At 32.9% G+C, this 23,068-nt stretch overlaps 5 protein-coding genes across 5 annotated transcripts; 1 reads left to right on the top strand and 4 right to left on the bottom strand.

Moving 5' to 3' along the window:
* Window positions 1–2,691: 2,691 nt before the first annotated feature.
* Window positions 2,692–5,188, bottom strand: LOC106117058 (chymotrypsin-2). The gene is made up of 5 exons (XM_013311131.1): window positions 5,111–5,188; window positions 4,493–4,679; window positions 3,739–3,985; window positions 3,218–3,364; window positions 2,692–2,945 (listed from the first exon to the last, which is right to left on the bottom strand). Exons 1-5 carry the CDS (start codon window positions 5,160–5,162, stop codon window positions 2,748–2,750), a joined length of 831 nt encoding a protein of 276 aa, XP_013166585.1. The 5' UTR covers window positions 5,163–5,188; the 3' UTR covers window positions 2,692–2,747.
* Window positions 5,189–8,779: 3,591 nt separating this feature from the next.
* On the top strand, window positions 8,780–11,468 carry LOC106117481 (estradiol 17-beta-dehydrogenase 8). The gene is given in 7 exon segments (NM_001312219.1): window positions 8,780–8,904; window positions 9,094–9,231; window positions 9,459–9,652; window positions 9,963–10,068; window positions 10,197–10,281; window positions 10,502–10,617; window positions 11,054–11,468. Coding segments are annotated over 7 exon segments (768 nt in total). The 5' UTR covers window positions 8,780–8,861; the 3' UTR covers window positions 11,140–11,468.
* A 175-nt stretch (window positions 11,469–11,643) lies between these two features.
* LOC106117480 (deoxynucleotidyltransferase terminal-interacting protein 2) lies at window positions 11,644–13,886 on the bottom strand. The gene is made up of 4 exons (XM_013311822.1): window positions 13,659–13,886; window positions 12,995–13,359; window positions 12,730–12,894; window positions 11,644–11,911 (listed from the first exon to the last, which is right to left on the bottom strand). The coding sequence occupies exons 1-4, from the start codon at window positions 13,741–13,743 to the stop codon at window positions 11,663–11,665; spliced, it is 864 nt and encodes a 287-aa protein (XP_013167276.1). The 5' UTR covers window positions 13,744–13,886; the 3' UTR covers window positions 11,644–11,662.
* A 695-nt stretch (window positions 13,887–14,581) lies between these two features.
* Window positions 14,582–15,461, bottom strand: LOC106117003 (mitochondrial cardiolipin hydrolase). The gene has a single exon (XM_013311070.1). The coding sequence runs from the start codon at window positions 15,374–15,376 to the stop codon at window positions 14,741–14,743; it is 636 nt and encodes a 211-aa protein (XP_013166524.1). The 5' UTR covers window positions 15,377–15,461; the 3' UTR covers window positions 14,582–14,740.
* Window positions 15,462–15,576: 115 nt separating this feature from the next.
* Window positions 15,577–18,007, bottom strand: LOC106117002 (paired box protein Pax-6). The gene is made up of 3 exons (XM_013311068.1): window positions 17,844–18,007; window positions 16,507–17,027; window positions 15,577–16,424 (listed from the first exon to the last, which is right to left on the bottom strand). Exons 1-3 carry the CDS (start codon window positions 17,872–17,874, stop codon window positions 15,948–15,950), a joined length of 1,029 nt encoding a protein of 342 aa, XP_013166522.1. The 5' UTR covers window positions 17,875–18,007; the 3' UTR covers window positions 15,577–15,947.
* Window positions 18,008–23,068: the final 5,061 nt, after the last annotated feature.

Here is a 23,068-nt window from a genome sequence, read left to right as displayed (position 1 = left end):
GACTATACATAGACAGCCATTCCATAATATATTGTCAAATGCAAAAGACAAGACATAAAAATAAATTGAAATACGATAACTAACATATGGGAAAGTAAAACGAGTACATAAATGATTTCTTATGTGGTTCAGGTCTCTCTTGGGTCCAAAAAATATGGACTAAGTGGATAACCTAAGTCAATAAAATTAGAAACAGTTTTTGAGAAAAACAAAGTTTCCAAATATTTCAAATACATGCTGCAAATTGGTGGCATAAAAATGCAAAAGAAATTTTACAAACCTTCTTTATTATAACAGTAAATATATTATATTAAGAACAAAGATAGAAACAAAAATGTTAAGGGATCGCACAGAATATAAAGTAAACATACGAATTCCCCATCGAAAAGAAAAATACTTCTCATATCAGTATAATAGATCCAAAATAAACACTCCACCGTATTTACTGTATACTAGCTGTGCCCGCGACTTTGTCCGTGTGAAATACTGTCTGAACTGCGCAGTGTAATAGACAGTAGTTGGACATTGCAACGTTATTTTTCTATAATAAAATATTTTTTCTAAAATGTATTACGTAGCCTAATTTACTTGTTATTTAATCAGCTGACAACAAAAGTCGCGTCAAAATCGGTAAAGCCATTTCAGATATTAGTTGGAACAAACAGACAGACAAAAATTGTAAAAAATGTTATCTTGTTGTTATTGTTGTTTTCACCGTATGACATACTAATATTATAAATGCGAATATTTAGATTGATTTAGATGGATGGATGTTTGTTTGTAGGTATCTCCGGAACGGCTGAACGGACCTCGCTGTAATTTGAACGCAGTCTGGAAGAATACATAGGCTACTTATTAAGTTTTCGATTCCGCGCGGACGGAGTCGCGGGCGACAGCTACATTCATACACATGTTGTAAAAAACGGTTATTTCAATATTACATACATACACTCCAATTTTATTTATATGTACAGATGTGTAGATGGGAACTCACAAATGGCAATGCTTTTTGATTGTGAGTGCTTCGGGATAGAGGGAAGCACTTACGCTCCCTTTTTGTAGTTTATTAATGGCCATAATAAAACTGAAATTCGGTTATTGCAAATCGAATAGCGAGGAATATTTTTCAATAATTTTCAAGGATGATAAATTGATGCAATTTAAATACATAGGGTAAGCTCAGGGGATGTTTTCTTGCTCAGTCTTTTTTTAAAGCTAAGTAGGGAAAAGCTCTTCAAAACTCGTTATTATAGACAAAGGCTGCTGATTATGTTATTACTACTTATCACCCGCGACTCCGTCCGCGGGGAGCTTAAATAACCTAATTTATAGCCTATGTGTTCTTCCAGACTATGTTCTACATCTGTGTCAAATTTCACTTGATATACTTTGTAAAAAATATCATTCCATTCATCTAAAGTTTAGCATTTATAATATAAGTAAGGATGCAAGGAAAGGGAAGATATTTTCTTTCTGTGCAGCCTCTCCTCCATCGATTTAAGGTAGGCAACGCATATGCGATTGCGTATGTCGATGGGCAGCGGTCACTTCGCTATTTCAGCGGTTTCGGGTGGCCGCTCGCTCGTTTGCCGCTGGTCAAAGCTAATTGAAACAAAAGAAAGTGAATGCCAACCTTACTAATGAGCAATAAACTCGAACGAATAATCTACTAAAAGCTAAAGATCTTGTATAAATAATAATAATCTTTATTTATTTATACATTGTATATAAAAAAGATATTCATAATAAATAACACAGTTCAAAATGCATCTATTATTCCGGTCCACGATGTTACATGATTTATATTTTTATTTCACTCTTCCATTAGACTTTGTCCTTTGCGAAGAGCCCTCGGGGAATCGTAACAACATTTCAATAGCCCTTGAGGCTTGTGTTGAGTTGACAACAACGTCGTTACAAGGCCGAAGAAAATTCATCCTTGTGAAATAACGCCTTTATATTCATTATATTCTTCATGTAACAAATCTATGATGTAATTAAAGATATTTGTTTTGAGAGTAATTCTATTTATGTGTTTCGACTGTTCTAACATTTGTATTTATTTACTAGGTGTCGCACGCGACTTCGTCAGCGCGGAATTTAAAAAAATAGTAGTCTATAATATGCGTCTTCGATGCCCACATGCATAGACTATCTTCCAGACGAAGTCCCATCGATATCAACTCAGCTGTGTCTGAGATAACACGGAAGAAACACAGGCTTGCGGACAGATAGTACGACATTTTTTGTTACAAATATAAAATATGTAGGTACTAAAATAGGTTTTTTTCGATGTTACAAACAAACACTCCAATTTTATTAATAGTATAGTACCCCTTTAATGATCTTTAAAAGACAGCGACGATATCAATAAAAGTGTTACGGCAGTGGAAATTTGCGGTAAAATTTGGAACTCAATTTAAGACACTGACTGACGTACATTTTATCAAGTTTGTGAATATATATAGTGAACGACTAACACGCTATCACCAATAATAAGAAAAGATTTTTGGATTGCTCTTGAATGCTCGCGTTGTCTGGCAGAGAGGTTATATTGACCCAATTTTATTTGTTATAGCTATTTCAGCAAATTTATTTGTTTTTCTTTGATTTTATCAAGAAAGGAAAAAACAACTCAAAATAAAATAAAAATAAAAAAAGAATACTAAAAATATGTTTTTAATTCATCCCGCTTTGAAAATAATTGTCAAAATACCTTGTTAATACACTTTATGCTTATATTATTTTTAATTATCAACAATTATAAGCTGTTCCTGGTCTGATGAGCTTTGGTCGGATGAGTCTTCGGATATCTTCGCTGCGATCCAATCCTTAAAGGAGTAGACTCGTGTATAGACGTCAGGGTATCCCCTGGCGCACGGCATACCCCAGGACACGATGCCCACCACTTCACCTTCTGATACCAGTGGACCACCGGAATCACCCTGTTAACAAAGTAATTTACTTCCAGTTATATACGAAGAAAAATCGCCAAAAAATTCAAATCTTACTAATATTATAAATGCGAATGTTTAGTTTAGATGGATGGATGATTGTTAGAAGGTATCTCCAGAACGGCTGAACGGATCTTGATGAAATTTAGCGTACATATAAAACATAGTCTAAAAGAAGATGTAGGCTACTACTTAAGTTTTTTGTTACTTCCGCGGGGACGGAGTCGCGGGCGACAACTAGCAATTTCATATTTAACACATACGTGGCAGGCTCCTTCTCCTTTCTTTGTTAAAGAACAAATCTGTGTGTCGTACACCGGATTTATATTATTATATATTCTTTGACATTCCTCCACGCTCAGTGATACCAGATTGATCATTTGCAGCTGAACTGGTAACACACCTGGATACTGAAAACACAAAGACAATAGAATAAAATATACAAAAGAGTGTGTCTACAAAGGTAGACGAAGACAAAAGAAAGTATGGATAGATTGTGTGAAAGAGGATATTCGTAAGAGGGTGAATTCAGATATGACGGCTGATAGAGATGTATGGAGGAGTAGTACATACCGACCCTAGTAGGGATAAGGACAGGTTGAACAATGAGTATGGAAACACCAAGAAAGTACTTCGATAACATGAAGGTTAAAGAAAAGGAGGATGTATATTTCACACCTCCAATATGGCTGTCTTTTGTCAGGATCTAACCAACCAGATTTTTCCCAGTTTATCATAAGAATTATATCTAATGTTCTTATAGTTAGTTTATCTCAATACTTACGGATAATCTTCCCCATCCACTGAGCAGTAATTCAGAGCCAGCACTCGTATCCTTATCAGCAAGGTGTATTGGTTGCACACGGTCTCCGAATTCGATGTCATTTAATACTTTAACAACACTAACGTCGTTGTATATCAGATTACCATTATACTGCTCATGAATAATTATCTTGTCAACGGTATAACGATCACCGCCAGCGAGTAGACTGTTTGTACCAACTACTACTATCATTGTACGATTGGTTTTACTGTAATAATCAAAATTATGAGAAAAGTATCAAACTATTTAAAGGTACGCGTCCATTGGCACGGCAGACGCGTGCACGGTAAAAGTATTTGATTTGTCTTTGATGGTAAGCAGAGATAATAGACGCAGCGCTATGTAAAATCATACAAAGCAACCAAAAATCCGTTGCGGTTTGTCCGCGGTGTGTCTGGATCGAGGCAATGGACGCGTACCTTAAGACTAGCATTTTCTAAAATCCAAAAATGCGTAAATCTTAATTCAAAAGGTTAGTGTAAAACTGGGCAGAAGCAAATAGAAAGAACACTAATAGTTAAAAAAGGAAATTCCGATAAAACATCATAAGGATCCAGAAGTAGCCAACTTAAAAATTTACCAAAAAGAACACTTATCTGGCATAATTTGACAGAGGACGAGGTCCGCCAAAGTTTGAAACAGCTACTGATTTAAACACAAAAACAATTGCTAGGGACTCTACCAGTCTGATGATAAACTGGGTGTATGGACTTACCCGATAGTACAATGAGCGGCTGTGAGTATCCATCGTTGGCTTATGATCGAGCCACCGCAAAAATGTGAATTATAGTTACTTCTTAAAGATGCCTGATAAGGTATACCACTTTCTGGAGCATCCTCACCGCCCACGATTCGCGGATCGGTTTTGAAAAGGTCAAATTCACCAACGGGAAGTATGTAACCTAATAAAATTAAATTAAATATCACAGAAGGGTTTCTCGAACGATAAAATTGGAGAAGATAATTAAGGTTTTTAAACTCTTTTATTTAATGTAGCAGTTGCCCGCGTCTTCGCCCTCGCGATATTAATAAAAATAAATTAAGTAAAAACATATATGTAGCTCATGTCACCCGAGGATAGTGTAAGCTACACTATCCTAACAGCAAAAGATTTTTTAAAAGTTGAGTCCAGTAATTTCGGAGCCTATTTGATGCATACCAACAATTCCACTCTTTATATTATAATGTTAGTATAAAAAAGTCTTGAATCAAAATTGAAACAAAAGTTTAACGCTAAACCTTAATTGCCAAAATGTTACGTTACTTAAAGCTAAGCTTAAACTAAGAGTGATTCAACGAATAGTTTCATCCTAGCCCATAAAATGAACCTTACCTTGAATACCACACGTAAAACATATTAGAAAAAATAAAGTCAATCTAAGCATTTTGATACTAAATTATTATTACTAATATTATTAAATAATTAGTTTAGAAAGGAATTACTCCTAACACAATACCGCCACGGATCGAATGGTTACCCTTTTATAACGTCTCAAATTATAAGTGGCCACTTTAATGTTATTTATCTGTGAGATGACACACTTTGCAGTTTGAATACGTCTTAAAATCACTTCAAAATACAATTAATATTATATCAGAGAAGTTTGCACATTTGTGACAAAATATTTACTTAATAAATACAATTTTACCGGGTCATATACTCGATGTACACTATTTGCCATTTGTATAGTAATAGATTTATCAATATCATAAACTAGCTGTTGCCCGCGACTCCGTCCGCGTGGATATATAAACAAACTTAATTAGTGTAGCCTATGTGTTCTTTCAGACTATGTTTTATACGTATGCCAAATTTAATCGAGATCCGTTCAGCCGTTCTAGAGATATCTTCAAACACCCATCCATCCATCTACATCACATTGTGAAAAAGAAATATTAGTAGCCTTCGACATAGGCCTATGTCGAAGGACAACCTGACACGCAACTGGATGCTGAGCAATAAACTGTACATAAATACTATATGCGTTTAATATAATATACTATTAGAAAATAAGTTGTTAATATTGTAAAAGTATTTTTTATTGTCAGTGAATAAAGGCTTTATTTACGTATCTATATTATATAATTAGTAACCTATCTGTTCTTCCAGGCTATGTTCTATACGTATGCCAAATTTCATCGAAATCCGTCTAGCCGTTCTCAAGATACCTTCGAACAAACAACCACCCAGCCATCTAAACATTCGCATTTATAATATTAGTAAGAATATAATTTTGAGTGGGAAGCTAATTTAATTCTTTGACTGTGCATCATTCATGTGAAATATTATTCAATCGCACGTGCAAATATTGTGATCAGAACACACAACATTGACATAGAAAGCTTAATTAAAAATCATAATCCGGCATCTTATCGCCGCTACTGATATTGAAACAAGACGATTGTCAATTGTCACTTATCTATTATAACATTCAAGTAGCTACTACTAAATACTTATAGCATTGCGTATTTACTTTGTAGTGAGTGTCATCGTAAATCCCCTGAATAATATGTTATTGGGTATTCTCACATATACAGTCTTCATCAACCTGCTCTTATCCCTATCGAGAGTCGGCACAGTATGTACTACTCCTCCATACATCTCTATCAGCCGTCATATCCGAGTCTACCCCCTTCTTACGCATATCCTCTTTCACACAGTCATTCCATACTTTTTTTGGTCTTCCTCTACCCTTGTAGCCATCCACATTCAATCTCATTACTTTTTTGCTTATATCATCATCATCCCTCCTCATGTCCAACCCACGCTAATCTTTTACTCCTCAATTTCACACATATGCAGTCTTCAAATACCCATTTTCTTTCTCCAGATCAATCTAACATTCGCCTTTTTGTTCGACAATTTTCCTTACCACGTCAGTATTCACGCGGTCCATCCATCTCTTAATAACTCTTACCCATACCCGTGTGCCCTTTGCAGTTGCAATTTGTAGTTGACATGCAATTCTCCCCTTTTCATAACATGTCGTGCCTTTTCCTTTTTAATTTTTGTACCAACACAAGAATCAAAATATTAAAGACACAGAGGAAATGTTTGGAATTAGGAAGAACACAAAAATTAAAATTACGTAGAGTTGATTTACTTTTTTTGACGAACATAGCGATTCCATTTTTAAAAATAAACACAAATCTAACGCATGAAAATACGATGCAAATGATTATGTTTTTAAAACATGTACTTTTTACCCCAACGAGGTACTAACATTTAGAAAAAAGCTGTCTGGCTGGTAGGATTTAGTTGAATTTACTTAGGGCTGCCACTTTTCATGGTTAAGTGATGCATCGAACTACGGGACATCGATGTCTTTAGGTCAATGGGTGGTGAGAAATAAGTCACTTATTCATTTTTTCGTCGTCTAAGTATCAAGGCTTGTCGGCATTTTTTTTTGCAGCCAGTGTTTAGTTTTACATTTATTAAAAGTTGGCAGCCCTAAAATTTTAACCAGACTTTGTATTCTCAAATACTTGAATATAAAATGTAACGAAAATATCATCTTAAAGCCCAATCGTCTAGAAAATGTGTGGGATCGAATTGGAACTAACAACGCTTTTAAGTCAACGACCGATCATTTATAGAGCAATATACATATAGCATCTTCGTCTAATACATTCTAGGTACCCGACTTTACTTGGATTTCATAATTTTATTTAGTTTTAATTAGAAATTACATAACTTTTTGGCATCGGTGATATGATGAGCTGTGGCGAGGCAACTTTTGTTATGAGTAATATCCGGAACGACAGGACCGATTTTGACGGGACTTGGATGGGGGAAGGCTGATATACGAGGGCATATCATAGGCTACTTGTATTGAATTCAGCCATAACAAATTCGCGGGCAACCGTTTTAAAATAAAATGTAGTTTTAGTTTAAAGTTTTCAATGTCAAAAGACATGTAAAAACATATCTGCTCTTATTGTTTTTTTTTTAATGAATCAGAGGGTTTACTGACCAACGGTCACTTTATTTTATATCTTATTACTAACTCTGTAACACTTAGATCAATTCAGAGTTTAGTGCAATTTAGTCTAGACTAAACGTATTAAAGCCAGCACTAACATGCTATAACGTGACACATATTTAACCGCTGAAACACAATTGTATCTACATTTCAACCTTATTGAATTTGTTAAAATGTAATGAAGTAAATCTTAAACAATCATGTCCAGAATTCATTGGAATACATTTAGCTTACTGAAACCTACACTCAATCTTTTAAAAACATCCCTAGATCCCAGTCGTATAAAGATGTACATTACGTTGGGACTTTATTATTAAGGGTCGCCTGATGCAGTTATCATATTTTATTAGATATTCCAGACTATGTTCTTCATCTATGCCAAATTTCAGTGAGATTCATGCAGCCGTTCATGGAGATACCTTCAAACAAACATTCGCATTTATAATATTAGTATGTTTGTATAATTTAAGGTTTGATGTTGTTACAGTTATTTCACAATATCTACTCTTTAGCTTTACTTACATAGCGTCTAGAGATTTTTAATCTTTGGGCTCGTGCCAAATTTAGCGTCAATATTGGTACTTCTTGGCAATGTGACCAGATTCAGCAGACTTCTCTAAGACTTAAGCAGAGTTCCGCGCGGTATCATACCATGGCAATTATAAAATCATCATCATGACAATAATTGATTTTTGATTACGCTTACTATTTGTAACAGTGATATTTTCTAAACTATTAGTCAGATTTACATACTGTTAAAGGTAACATTAATCAACATTAAGTTTTCTTGACAACAACAGATTTGGACATTGGTTAATGATAGTATTAAGACCGTAAAAAATCCTTTAGCTTAAAAATTTTTATGTGTTTAAAATTACATTTCAGCATAGCTATACATTTAAGCGAGGTTCTAACAGAATTGTCATCTAAAATCTGGTCATTTTTCTTCTAGGCAAAAAACAGTTTCACACTGTAAACACTTAAATCTAAAAATCTTATCTGATAAGAAATGACATAAGATGTCATTTGAATGTTGCTCAAAAATATTATTGAATCAAATAAAACATTAGAAAGTAACAAAATCTAAATAAATTATTAATAATGGTATCTGGAATTGTATCTGGCAGATTAGCCTTAGTAACAGGTATAAACAACATATAACTGTTCATTTAAAGTTTACAGAGTTTATAAAGTTTTAAATAAGTTTGGACTTTGATATCTAGTAATAAAACAATAAATATACACCAATTGCTTTTGAGTCAGTAACAATCGTAAAATGTTTTTGAAATTCGTATTAAAATGCGATCATAATTTTTTTTTAATAAATGAATAGGTGCAGGGTCCGGTATAGGCAGAGCAGCCTGTCAAGTTCTATCTCGTGAAGGAGCCACTGTTATAGCAGCCGATAAGGACTATGAAGCCGCAGTGGAAACTATAAAGAAACACATTGCCTTAGCTTCAGGATCAAATTGTATCTACTATTTTTATTGTTTTTTTTATCTACAACAAAACTTTTAGCATTGAAAAATATTGATAAAGACACTACAGAGAGTATTATTTTGTCGAATAAAGTAGTATTAACAATATTGTTGCTTTAAACATGTTGTTCAAATTAACATTTACAAATGTTAGTTTAAGTTTGTCTTTTGAACAAACATTCTCTGAATGCTAAATTTTATATTAATAAATACTTTACAGCAGTAGGTGATCATAGTGCCATAGAATTGGATGTGTCAAGTTCAAAATCTGTATCTGAACTTCTTAGCAAATTACAGCGACAATATAAAGCTCCTCCAACTATTATAATTAACTCAGCGGGTATTACAAAAGATAATTGGATGCTGAAACTATCTGAAGAGGACTTTGATAGTGTACAAGATGTTAATTTAAAGGTAATGTACAGTCGGGACCTTGTGCAGTGTTCCACTTACTCAAAAATTTAAAAATTGTGTTCTATTGGTTATTGTTAGTTAAGTTCAGTATCTTGATTATGGCTCTACCTTAGTGGATTGGTGGTTAATGTTACTGTGTTGCCAGTTCAATGTATACTATTCAAACAACTGTCACTTTTAAGATTGAATACCACCATATGACCCCATAGTACCTATATAATTTTGAAAATTTTATGATTTTCAATTATATTCTATAGGTTCTAAGACTGATTTTGCATTTTAATGTATTATAAGTCATTTTTAATTCCAGGGCACATTTCTAATCATGCAAACATTTGCTAAAGCACTGACAGAGGCTTCTCTCCCGGGATCTATTGTAAATATTTCTAGTATTGTTGCTAAATATGGAAACGTAGGTAGGTTGCACTAACTAAATCTTTTACAGTTTAAATATATTTGTTAACCGCTATATATTTTCTAGCACATAGATCATATATAGTAAACATGACTTTTTCTGTCTGTATTTTTTATTTAATTTTTTTAGGACAAACTAACTATACAGCTAGCAAAGCGGGTGTAATTGGAATGACTAAATCTGCTGCTAAAGAGCTAGGAAAATTTAATATAAGGTAATTAGAATATAAAATTACTATCAGTAACTTTGTAATACACAAAAATAACCAAGAAATATCTTCAAACCTGGATAAGCAAGAATCCAAGGGACTGTGATATTTTACTTTATTATAGAGGTTTCTAACTTACCCAAGTTCCTTATTTGTCCGTCGGGACCTGACAGTGACATGCTTATCTACTGCATCTGTATTATAATTGTTATTTATTTATTTTCAGAGTAAATGCAATTTTACCGGGTTTCATAGACACACCAATGGTTGGTACAATTCCTGACAAAGTTAAGGAGAATTTTCTCAAAATGATACCATTAGGAAGATTAGGAGATCCTATTGGTAAGTATTTGTAGCTAACACAACTATTATATTAGTAATTAGCTAGGCTTAGCATGTTAACTTAGAGCACGGAAAGTGTAGTTTGGTATTTTATCTTCCTGTCTTTTTGCTTACATACAGTTGGCATAGTATGCGCACTACTCTTGCATACATCTCTATCAGCCTTTATATGAATACACACCCTTCATACACATTCCCTTTCACATGATCTATGCATTCTTACTATTACCTATTCATATATTAACAGTAGTGCTTGCAACAATGTCTGTTGCAAGAATGAGTCGGCTTGCCTGGTGCAATACCACGACCACACACAAGACAGCCATAGAAGTAATCCCCCCGTCTGAAGAGTGTGAATATTCGGTCTCTCTTGTAATCAAATTCAATCTCATTAGTGTTTTATTTTTAATAAATAATATTTTAACTCCATTTCCAGAAATAGCAGAAGTAATAACATTCCTTTCCTCCGATAAGAGTTCGTTTGTCACAGGCGCAACTATCGATGTTACAGGAGGATTTTAATCTACATTTTTGATTTTTTAAGTTTTTTTTATTTTTTATGTAGAGAAATGTTGTGTGGTTGGGTTTAATTTTTCTTTTATATTTTTGTATACATTGGGTAAACTTGGTGCTTAATTATTATAAACTAGTCCTAAGAGTACAGTGGAACGTTTACAATGAATCCTGTGATATATAAAAAAATAAGAACATAAAAATGTCTTCATTTTAGATCTATGTCAATACAATAATAAAATTGTTAGATATATATCTGTTTGAAACTTCAAAACTTTTGCAAAAATATTTGAATTTATAATTGAAGAATATTTTGTTACTGCAATTTACAAATGTTCTAGAACTTTTTATATAAATATATAATACAACTAATAAATAAGGTTATAGCGTTATATTTTTATTTATATACAATCCTATTTTTATTTTATTTACAAAACTTATCACCAGCATTATTACGTTAAAATTCTCTCTTGAGTATACTTTCACAAATGTATTTAAATAATAAAACATATCTAATTTCAAAAACTTTATTTCAGGTACGAGATTTCTTACCTTTTAGTTTATTATTTTTTAATTCAGATTTATTCTTTTGCCGCTTATCTCTCATAAATGTTCTATATTCAGATTTCCTCTTATCTTCTATTATCTCCTTGTATTTCTTCTTGTTGTACTTCTGGAACTCTGCATCTGCTAATAATTCTTCAACCATAGTTCTTTTTCTTTGTTTTCTAGTCATACGCTCATTGACATGGTCTAAAGCAGAATTTTCAATTCTGCCAACCTGAAATATATCATACAAGTTTGATATTTAACATTATAAAAAAATATTTATTTATTTTAATTGGTACACAAAACAGCTTAACACCATTTACATATTCAAAAATTAATGAAGTATAATAATATTAAGAATCTAGGTTATAAGCCAAAGTAAATGTACACAACATGATTATACAAATGTAAAAAGAATGAAAAGAGCAGATTAAACACTTAAAAATTAATTATGTATACTTAAATTTAAACTGTTACAATTATGGGGGTTAATAAAAAACATGAAAATGAAGGAATGAGGAAAACTAGACATTGTTACTGCAGTATTTTTGAGACAGCATTTCTGAAGACCGCATATTTAGGATTGAAGATGTCTAGATTGTTCGATGTACTATTATATCGACGTCTCATTCTAATATACCACAGTATTTTACATAAAATACTTTTTGGTCACAATAAATGAATTTAACTTGTTTCAAATTAAGAACTAATTACTAAGCAAAATGTACACTGGTACTGCAAAGCCATTGTAAGAGAAAATTTTAAAAAGCTGATTTTTTTTTTATGTTATCATTTATTTTTAAAATTAAAAAAAAAACAGTTAAAAGCTGTAATTAAATATTCTTGCCTTATATATCATCAAATCAATATACATCCCCACTGAGGGGTTTGGAGCCTACCCTATGTTAAGGATGATTACGGCATTGTCAACCACTTTAACTCAGTTATCATTTTCACTTAGATATGTGCTGGATGCATCAGAATGTTTCCTTCATGGTAAGAATGTCAGATATTCTTACATACTATTTAGTAACAGTTACGTCGACTTACCTGGAAATATTTTGGAAGCACTTCCATATCATTTTTCTTGTAAAAGTGTTTTGGATCCATGACAGACCTCATTTTGAGAACTTGCAAGTCATTCTTTAAGTCTTCATTAATCTCTGGTGCTTTCATGTCGAACCATCCTGGTCCCTTTGTTTTTTCTCGTTGTTTCTGAAAAATAACAAAAAATAATAGGTTTAATTCATAAATTCCTCTTTAAGTACATACTTATGCCTTCATCATGTTTATTTAAAAGTATTAAGGCACTTACCTTTCTCTGTGCTCTCAATCTCTTGTCACTAGCATCATATCTTGGCAAACGGTGAGCCTTCTCAATTCCTGGCTGCAGTACAGATTTCTGCATTTCTTTATCAACATCTACAGATCCTAGATTGGATTTTAGTTTGCCAGTTTCAATGTCTAATTGATCGAAATGAAATTTCTTATTTCTTTTCTCTTTTTGCATAATTATGGATTTTTTCCATCCTATTTCGTTAAAGAATTCTTCAAATACATTGTCTATTTTAAGGCCTTTCAACTTATTTTGTACTTCTTCTTCCTCTGTTTCTAGCTTATCTAATTCTTCACGTTTCTTTTCAAACAAATTAAGTATATCTTCAATTCTATTCTCTGTGTCTGTAAATGCAAAAGAATTTGTTTTAATCAAGATGTAAAAGTTGAACAAAACTGTACTTTTAATGTATTACTAAAGGTATAAAAATAATATAATTTAGCGATCTAAATAAAACAGAAATGCGAGTGTCAAGATTGATGTTTATGATAACAAACAGGAGTCTCGTGATATTTAAAGGAAGGACTACTCTAATGAGGCATGATACATCGATTTAGAAGAAATAATCCTGTTGTGCTAACCACGAGTAGATTGGGATAGACGGCTACGAGAAAATTTACGTAAAAAGTAATCATATACTAACCTACAAAAAGTTTATCTTCTTCCTTTAATAGTTCTGTTTTAACTTGGAGATCAACATCACCAACCGTGTCAATAATGAAGTCCATCTTAATGTATAATTCATTAACTCCACTATGCAACTAAACTAAAACATGATTATCAACCACCATGTGCGCCAAAACAGTTTTATTTGTGATAACAAAAATCACTTGACAGCTGACAGTTAGTTGTCAGGTGCTAACGCAAATGTCAAAGCCAATCCAATTCCTTATTGCCAGCCTTTGCAATTTTCACATTCATGAGAAAAAGTAAGAAATTACAAAGTTGTAGCTATGAGACAAAATCTACTCCAAATTGTATGTTCAGGCACTATCAGCGGCTAATAATTTAGGCCACATTTAGAGCAAGGACGCACTGCAAAAGTTCTAACTTAAATGATGTCGAAAACCTTGTAATTGCTCAAGTATCAATTTTGTTAATCTAAAGTATCAGTTTTGCAAAGATTTCTTTGTTAAAAAAATCACTACTTTAAATAATAAAATTTATAAATGTATATATCAATACGAAATTAGAACATAATTGTACTACATACTACTAATATGTAATGAAAGTATGTTTTATTTTCCCTATCCCGCATAATACACTCCTTACTTAAGATAGGATTTTTGGTTGGCTCCCTTTGTTTGTCTAAAACATGTTTTACTGGAATTATTATATGGCTAAATCTGTATAGAAATTTGCCCATTAACATTTATTTCCACTTGATTAGTGGACATTTCCTTCTAAGCATGCATTTGCCAAGCTTTTTTAAAACATTTATATTTTGCTCCTAAAAATCATGCAATAGTAATAATTGTGTTTAAAATAAAACTTAGAGTAAATGAATAAAAATATTTAATCTTATAAATATGTCTTACAAGTAATAATTGTCAGAATCGTTGATGACAAGACTGCAAACATTTTTCTTTGTTATATTTATTAACAAAACATGTCCCATAAATATTTCTAAAATTGCTCCATAAAGTTATATTCAAGATTAACAAATCAACAAAGTTTTACAGATCTTGTTATTAATTACAAAACATACAATTAGTCAAGAACTAGTTATGTAAAATCAATTGGTTTGAATAAAATCCACAATTTTTCAAAAGCAACTTGGTATTGTTGTACTAAATCTTTCTGTGAAGTCACTGTAACATCTTCCCAGTTGCCAGACAAAGCTTGATTAGTCCAATTTAAAGATCCTGCCATTACATAAGGTGTGACAAATTCATCATCAGCCAGTGTATCAATAAGACAGAACTTATGATGCATTAAATTAGTAGACTTCAACCACCGCACTGGAACACCATGCTTTTCCAATTTTCTCGCACAAGACCCTGTACAATATGCCATGTCGGCATCTATTATCAAGCGAATTTTAATACCTCGATAATGCAACTTCATCAATATATTACTCACATCTGTATTTGTTATAATATACATGCAAATGTCAATATTATGTCGAGGTCCATTTAAATAATACAACAAACGCTCCATACTCGGAGTAACAACGCAACGTGAGTATTTGCTCTTTTTAAGATCATGCGCTCCATAAGAGAATGTTATAACTTCGTTTATTTCTTTTTTATGTAATTTCACTTGCTTTTTTCTTCTTTGATAAAAGTTGTAAATAAGTTTTGAAGCGAATGTCACTGAGGCTATACCCAAAAGAGTTCTAAGGATGACTTTGTAAGCCATGGTATAGTGTAAAAATATCGGAAATGAACAAAACTTATAAATTCCACTGGTCAGAATTTTCAAAATGTGAAGTTTATGCGGGCTATCAAACTGTCAATGTCACATGGAGTTATGGCAATGGCGGAATGTCATTTTATATTTTTAATCACAAAAAGCAATGGCTATAAAAGTATAAGGACATCTATAAGATTTTCAGTTAATGTAAGCCACTTTTTAATAATAATTGAGTCTAATGTTTTATCACAAAGAACTTTTATTACTGGAATTTTTATAATTATTTAGATTTATTTACATATAAAGATGTTATAAAATTTTACATCAAAAGAACGAGCCCTCGAATTAATTGGCCTAATCAAACATTAAGAAAATCCCGATCTTATATGGGTCAGACAACTTACCGAACTTTCTAATTAATTATCCACCGTTAGTGTAAATTAGAGAACGATAAATAAATTATTAACAGTTACTTCTTGGTCATCGATAAAGTTATCAAATATCCATCGTAAAAGATGAAAAATCACTATTATAATATGAATTTAAACGTGGGTCATAAAGAGTTATGCATCTTTTCTTACAACGTTATATTATTAATTGTAAAATCGTGCGGTCGTAATCTTAAATTTAAATTGTATGAACTATGATGAGACGGTTGCAATGGATTGCTGTAACTTCCTATCAAAGCGCAAGACCCATAACTATTTTCTGTTGATCCACCATAATTTGAAACATTTTGTGACATTAATGTATTAGAATTTGGTATATACTGTCGATTTCCGACGTTTTGCATCATTAATGAATAATCGTTTTGGTATAAACCGGTATTTGTTAAAGGAATACCAAGATTAAAGTTTAAATTATTCGTTTGAAAATGGTGAAGCCATGGTTCTTTAGCGTTTCTTGTATAGTCTTGCCTAGGGTCAGTTTGATGCGTAATACCAATTGGCACAGGTATAGGTTCGGGTGAGTTTTGGCTTGTAGAATTTCGATGAGAGGACAAAGCGGACCGTTCATTACGACGAAATTTCGCTCGCCTATTTTGGAACCAAACCTGTAAAGAACAACTAATTTAATTTGTTTCGAAATCGCTCACTACGCTTATCTTTTGAAAGCAAAACCTGACAAATCATTACCTGAACTCTTGCTTCAGTTAGGTTAACACGTGCTGCCAAATCTTCTCTAACAAACGCATCAGGATAATGTGTCTTCTCAAACACTTTTTCTAAAGCGGCCAACTGTTGACTTGTAAAGGTCGTCCTATTTCTTCTTGGCTTCTTTCTTTCGTCAGTTTTCCCGTCCCTTTCTTCTTCAGACTCTTTCTGTGTATCCTTTTCTTTGACAATCTTGCTTTCATCATATTTCCGTCTTACATTTTCATATGAAATGTAATCTACGGGTTTTATATACGGGCGTTGAAGGTCTTTAGAGTACCATGATAGATCGTTTTGATAGTTATTATCGTATGTGCCGTTTTGTCGTCCTGCGGTTAAGTGATGTAGTCTAAGTAGACTGTCTTCGTGGCACTTGATCATTTGGAAGAGATTGTGATTGTTATCTGGATGGTTTCCACCACTCATATTGTAGTTCATTTGCGAGTGTGGTCTAGCGTCGTAAATTTTTGTCGGAATTGTTTGTCTCGTTGCATTGTTGTTTTCTGTAAACAAAATATGTTAAGCTTTATTAAGTAAAGCCTTGTTATATGTTAAGCTAACTTATTTTGTATGTATAATATTATTTCTCAATTATGCAAAAGAAACAGTTGCATATTTTTGAAAAAGATATGTGAAGATAAAAAAGGATTCAGTCCGATAACAATGATTCGTTTGCAGAACATGCAAAATCGCTTCAGTTGGCACTATCTGTGGTTCTTTGTACCTCCGTGGAGTGTGGAGTATGGACCACAGAGTGTGCCGACAGTGCAGCCCTATCAATTACACGACACGTGCGAACGTTTACTTACGCGCCTCTGATTTCTGAATGTGCCGAACGTATCTTCACCTCAGTGATTAAGCGCGCGAGTTACGTTAAACTATGACTTTCTTAATTTTGATATTCAAAAGTGACTTCGGATAGATTTTATTAAACTCAATGAAATTGAGAAAAATTCAGACTAGGCATTTGGAAGTCTCTGCTAACTTTTTAATATAATAACGCTGCAAATAGCAGTAGAATAACAACATGGCCTTCGCATCACGTCAAAATGACACAATTACGGATTACTCGCTTGTTTGTTTGCTACAAAAAAGGCGAATAGAAATAAAATCGCGGAAAGAAAAGAATAATCTTATAGACACGAAGACCATACATTTTGCCCTAGGGAAATCTGTCTTTTGTTATTCTGTGATCATGGACTTACTTAATTATTAGGCTTCAGGCTACCTACTAAATTTTAAGCTTACGTCAAATAGTTATTATATTTAATTGAGATAAATCAAATAATCATATAAAAATCGTCTTGATTTATACCCACCTTTACTTTGTTCCATGTTGGTAATTACCATACATATAGCACTGTCACTTTGAATAAATTATTTAATTATTTAAATTCTATATAATTCAGGAAATTCTTTAGTTTCGCGAAAACGCCACATTCAATTTAAATAAAATCTAAAATCCGAACCGGCTTCAATCTCGATGCCAAATAATTGATATTAATTCACAGCCTTATTGAATTACCTAATTAAATAATTCGACTAACTCAGTCTAATGTGCGAACTAATGGACTCAATACACTGATCTGGCTCTGAGTATTCGAAGTTGGGCGCAACACGTGCGTTGTGAATACGAAAAAGTATCCAGTAAACATAAAATGAACACTCCCATTGGAGAAATCTTAACAGAAAAATGGCCTCTACATCGCTCTAAATAAACTTGAAATTAGCTAAGAATCGTCATAGAAAATTTTGTTATTACAATTTCAACTTTAACTAACTACACTATTAAGATTTATTTTTAAAAATAATTTATTCAATGGGTGTTTCGTTCGATTCTCATTCGACACTATTTCGGTAGCCGCAAGGCGTGGCTTACCTTTGCCCGGTATGAAATAAAAAAAAAACAATTTTACCGGGAAACGATTTGGTGAGACAATAATTGACACATCAACGTTTATTATTTATAGTTTAAATGAACATTGATGTCTTTTGTAATTGGTTAAGAAATTTAAAATGTTAAGGAAATATTTCGTGAGGACATCTTAAAACTTTTTTATGCGCCTGGTCATACGTTTTTTTATTTGCTTTTATACAAAGGTAACATTTTAAGGCTAATTTTTTAATTCTAAATAATATTGTTGTGCTGCATTTGCGCGTTTTGCGATAAACTTTACTGTTTCAAATACAAATTAATGAAATACATAAAATATTAATAGAATATAATAATATCGATGACAAATAGTTTAAGACGATATTCTAAATTAATTGAGTGCATAGTTGACGATCTGTTTAATTTGCCAAAATGTCAGATATGATTTAATTAAACAAGCTTCTATTCTTATTGATAGATATTAATATTGTAATAACATGTCGTCTACGTTGATTGCAATCGAGATTTATTATCTTATAACATCGATTGTCATAATATCTATGATTTTCTTTACTAAGGAGGTTATAACAATTTTAAAAAGTTAATGATCTTTTTACTATTTCGAATTATAATAAAAAAACTTAATTTATTAAGTTCCGGTTAAACTTATAGGTAACAGTTAGATTGCACTTGGAAGTAAAAACAAATTTTGAAAACGCTTTTAATTTTTCAACTTTAAATTAAAAATCAACAAACAAAATAATAATTTTACTGTTGTTATGAATAGTGAATTTTCTTATGATTCACTGTAAATAATTTAATAATTTAAAATATTCAAAATATCCGCCTTTTGAAATTGTTACGGGCTGTGCCAAGCTGGGAATAGAAACGGGACGTGTCGCTTCGAATTAGCGTAGAATCATGAAAAACGCCAGCGCCGCGTTCGCCGCCGCTCGCCCCAGCATGCTGTTTAATAATAAACTCAAATAAAATTTAATCACTTCAAAGATAAATTAACGAGTCTAAGCTACAACAGTCTTAAAGAGTAATAACATAAAAAATATTTAGTAATATTTTGAATTTCACGATTATCTATACCTTCTACAATATAAATGTAGGGAGGTACACTAACTTTTTGTTTTTTGCCCAAAAGGGAAAGTACTTTGAAACCCCTGGCTGGTTAAGACCGACTCGGGACTTGTGCGAGAAAAACAATGGACAATCGCCTAGCGTTCGCGATATCGTCCGGATGGTATTTGAGATTTGTGTGCAGGGTTGCTTCGAATTCGTTTCGGGCATCGAAGGAGATTATGTGATAAAAGGAGTTGCATCCGTACACTATTGCTTGGGCCTATTGAGTGGACACCAATCATATTTATGGCATTCACAAGCGGTGAAATGGGCATTGTATGTAACAAGTAGTTTAGGAGACTTGTGCCGCGCGAATCCCGAACCAAATTTTTACAATACTTACAAAATATTTTTTTTAAATTAAAAATAATATAAGAAAAGTTTGTATATATGCAGTTCCGTAATATAAAAAGGGACATAAAAAATTCCTTTCCGTTGAACAGTGTATTTTCAAATACAAACGCACGAAAGTGTCATGGCGGCCATAATTGCATGTGACAGTTGTCGGCGGAGTTGGCGGCGTCAGGCGACGTCTCGTTTGCGGCTGCGCGTAACGAGAATGTACCACTTTTGTCTCGATCTTTTAATAATATAAATAGAGATTAAGTACAAAATGTATTCAGAAATAATGTCTATAAAAATCATTACAATTGATTCCTTTTTCAATTTTCTTTTACTTTTACAGTTTAGTTTAGATAATTTCCCTACTGTCAAACTTTTTAAACATGAAGATCAAGCCCTTTTTCTGATGGTGACGTGCAATTTTTACCCAGAGACTTTTAAATTTAATGTCGTTATTTAAATGTGTTGTTATTAGTATAATAGACTTTACCGATAGTAGAAAAAAACTGCAGGATCAGCTTTCTTCCGATATCAATCCTCATCTACATGACGGCTTCGTGCGTCGTCTTAAAACTTTTTCTATCTAACCGAACTTATTAGTGGCCAAATAAGTAGACTTAAAATAAATAAAAGTTTTTAGTAACTAAGATTCCACTATAAATCATGTAAACAGACATAATTTTGTCAGAGAAATGAAGTTGCGACATATTTTCGCCACGGTGTGGTCTTCGTCGTCCACGGGTTCATCTTAGGGATGTAGGCCCAATAACGCGTGAACATGATCATTTGTCAAAATATCATCCGGTATAGTGACCATGATTTTAAATTAAATACCATGGAATGGAGATACATACTTGTCTTTATAATAAACATTATTCGCAGTAAAAATTGTCCCGGCTCGCCCGGTGAAATACCACGACCACACAGAAGGCAGGCGTCAAGCGGAAGCGATTCCGCGTTTCGTCTGATGATTGCGTCCCGGTGGCCTTATAAGGAAAGGATGGGAAGTGGAAGTGGACTTTCCAGATGAGATGATGCATAGGAAGGGAAAATATGTTGTTTCTGTGCATCCTCTCCTCCGTCGATTAAAGGTAGGCAACGCATATGCAATTGCGTATGTCTATGGGCAGCGGTCGCTTCGGTATTTCAGCGATTTCAGGTAGCCGCTCGCTCGTTTGCCACCTTATGATATATAAAAAAAAGTATTTATTGTTATTGAGCAGCATCAATAGCTTCATTAATAAGCTTACAGACATCCGATCTTGAGGCCATGATATTGTCATGATATAACTTTGTACTTCTTTTGGGTACACATCAAACCGAGGATAAGAGCGGCAGAGTATTGTAAGGAATGGTGTAACATGGTGAGTTACATAATCATAATTACCGTTATTTTAACGTTTTATTATTAGAACATAAAGAATGCGTAGTGTTCCGTATATAGTTTTTAACGTCACTTTATTTAAATCTTAGTTCATATAAAAGTTTACCGTATCAGTCTTTAAAATTTTAAAATGATGGTAAACGCAACTCGGGCGCATTACAATTACCTCAACTCAATACTGCCATCAGTCACGTCGCATTCACGCAACGATGCGCACCAATTACTAATTAAGAGGTTATATTTAACTGAGATTCTACTAAATACTAAAAAATAAGTTCCTCCTGATAAGGTACGTCATTTTAACATGATTCTATTAGGTATTTTAAAGATGAACCTATTGATTTCAATTATGTAGCACAGTTTCCAAGAAAAGACTATTTATAAATTAGATAACATTTTATTATGGAAGGCCTAGGTGGTGGTAACCTATCTTTATATATATAATTCTTCTGTGAGTGTGTATGTCACTGAACTTCTCTCAAACGACTGGACCGATTTTGATGAAATTTTTTGTGTGTCTACAAGGGGATCTGGGAATGGTTTAGATTCACAATTTTCATCAAATATGAACCTCATATTAATTTATTCAAATTAAAGACGTGTAGACAGGACAACGTCTGTCGGGTCCACTAGTATGATATAAAAAAAATCACCTACGCTTATCCTGCTAAATAATAAAACTTCTTGATCCAAATTAAGGAATAGGTTTATATTTAACTAACTGTCGCCGGCGACTTCGTCCGCGCGGGATTAAAACAAAACATATATAATTAGCTTATGTGTTCTTCCAGGCGATCTACATCTATGCAAAATTTCAGCGAGATCTATGCAGCCGTTCTGGAGATATCTTCTAACAAACATTCATACATACAAGCATTTGCATCTATAATATTAGTTAGATTTAAAGTTGCAAAATGTTAATAGAGTTAATGCGCACAAATTAAACCGAACTATAGGATCCTAATGTAAAAGGTAATAACTCAAAATTGCAATTTATCATTTCGTAGGTTTACAGCTCATCGCCAACCACTTTGGTGTTGACATTTGTCCTAAATTGGCGCGCCCCGAGACAAACGAGCCGTGCGAATGCGATAGAGACCGGAAACTGCCACCCGTGCGCAGGCGCCATTAGATGGTAAAAAATAAAAAAACAAAACTATAACAAAAGTACATATATGATACATGCCATTCATATTTAAACTTTTTTTTCTCTTTAAAAATTAAAAAAAAAACTAAACACCTATTCTTGTGAAAAGATGAAAGTAACAGTTTTCGTAGTATCACAAAATAAAAATATCACTGTTTCTGTTTGTTCTTGCCGCGAACTACCGCTAATAAAACTATCACTTTGTCAATACTAATAACCCATAACTATTAATAAGCCTTATCTTTTCAAAATCAGGATCGTAAACTTACAAATTACCAAGATATTTTAATCAGGTATTTCCTCAGGAAATCTATAATTTGTGCTTAAATCTTAATTAAAAACACGCCGTTGAAAATACACAGCTAAAGATTTATTTTTTTACAACAACATAGTTAAAAGTTGACACTTTTTTACGATGCCGTTTTATCGTTTTGTTGACGTTCCTTTAAGTGCATAGATGGCGGCGCCTGAAAAAGATTTTAAAAAGATATCACATTTCTACTTAGCACCGCTGACGTGGCCCTGGGGATGGTCTTTCGATATCATAGGGTCGATAGTGATGTTCTACAAGTTATCGATAAGAACGCCAATGTGGTCTGATCAACTGTCAAAATCCACTATACAAGTTCAAAGTTCACCAAAGGCACAAAAATTAATAGAAAAAATC

Source organism: Papilio xuthus, unplaced genomic scaffold (assembly GCF_000836235.2).
Source record: "Papilio xuthus unplaced genomic scaffold, Pxut_1.1 DF827680.1, whole genome shotgun sequence".
Lineage (NCBI taxonomy): Eukaryota > Metazoa > Arthropoda > Insecta > Lepidoptera > Papilionidae > Papilio > Papilio xuthus.
Note: the sequence above shows the minus strand (reverse complement) of the source record. Positions and strands in the feature narration are given on the sequence as shown.

Excerpts from the sequence above, each read along its gene's own strand:
- LOC106117480 (XM_013311822.1), bottom strand. The coding sequence starts at position 13,743 with ATGGACTTCATTATTGACACGGTTGGTGATGTTGATCTCCAAGTTAAA. Across the intron at positions 13,360-13,658 it reads AGAAGATAAACTTTTTGTAG|ACACAGAGAATAGAATTGAA; the intron begins GTTAGTATATGA and ends TTGCATTTACAG. Across the intron at positions 12,895-12,994 it reads GATTGAGAGCACAGAGAAAG|AAACAACGAGAAAAAACAAA; the intron begins GTAAGTGCCTTA and ends GTTATTTTTCAG.
- LOC106117058 (XM_013311131.1), bottom strand. The coding sequence starts at position 5,162 with ATGCTTAGATTGACTTTATTTTTTCTAATATGTTTTACGTGTGGTATT. Across the intron at positions 4,680-5,110 it reads TTTTACGTGTGGTATTCAAG|GTTACATACTTCCCGTTGGT; the intron begins GTAAGGTTCATT and ends TAATTTTATTAG. Across the intron at positions 3,365-3,738 it reads GTGGATGGGGAAGATTATCC|TATCCAGGTGTGTTACCAGT; the intron begins GTAAGTATTGAG and ends TTGTGTTTTCAG.
- LOC106117003 (XM_013311070.1), bottom strand. The coding sequence starts at position 15,376 with ATGGCTTACAAAGTCATCCTTAGAACTCTTTTGGGTATAGCCTCAGTG.
- LOC106117002 (XM_013311068.1), bottom strand. The coding sequence starts at position 17,874 with ATGGTAATTACCAACATGGAACAAAGTAAAG. Across the intron at positions 17,028-17,843 it reads CAACATGGAACAAAGTAAAG|AAAACAACAATGCAACGAGA; the intron begins GTGGGTATAAAT and ends TTTTGTTTACAG. Across the intron at positions 16,425-16,506 it reads TAACTGAAGCAAGAGTTCAG|GTTTGGTTCCAAAATAGGCG; the intron begins GTAATGATTTGT and ends TGTTCTTTACAG.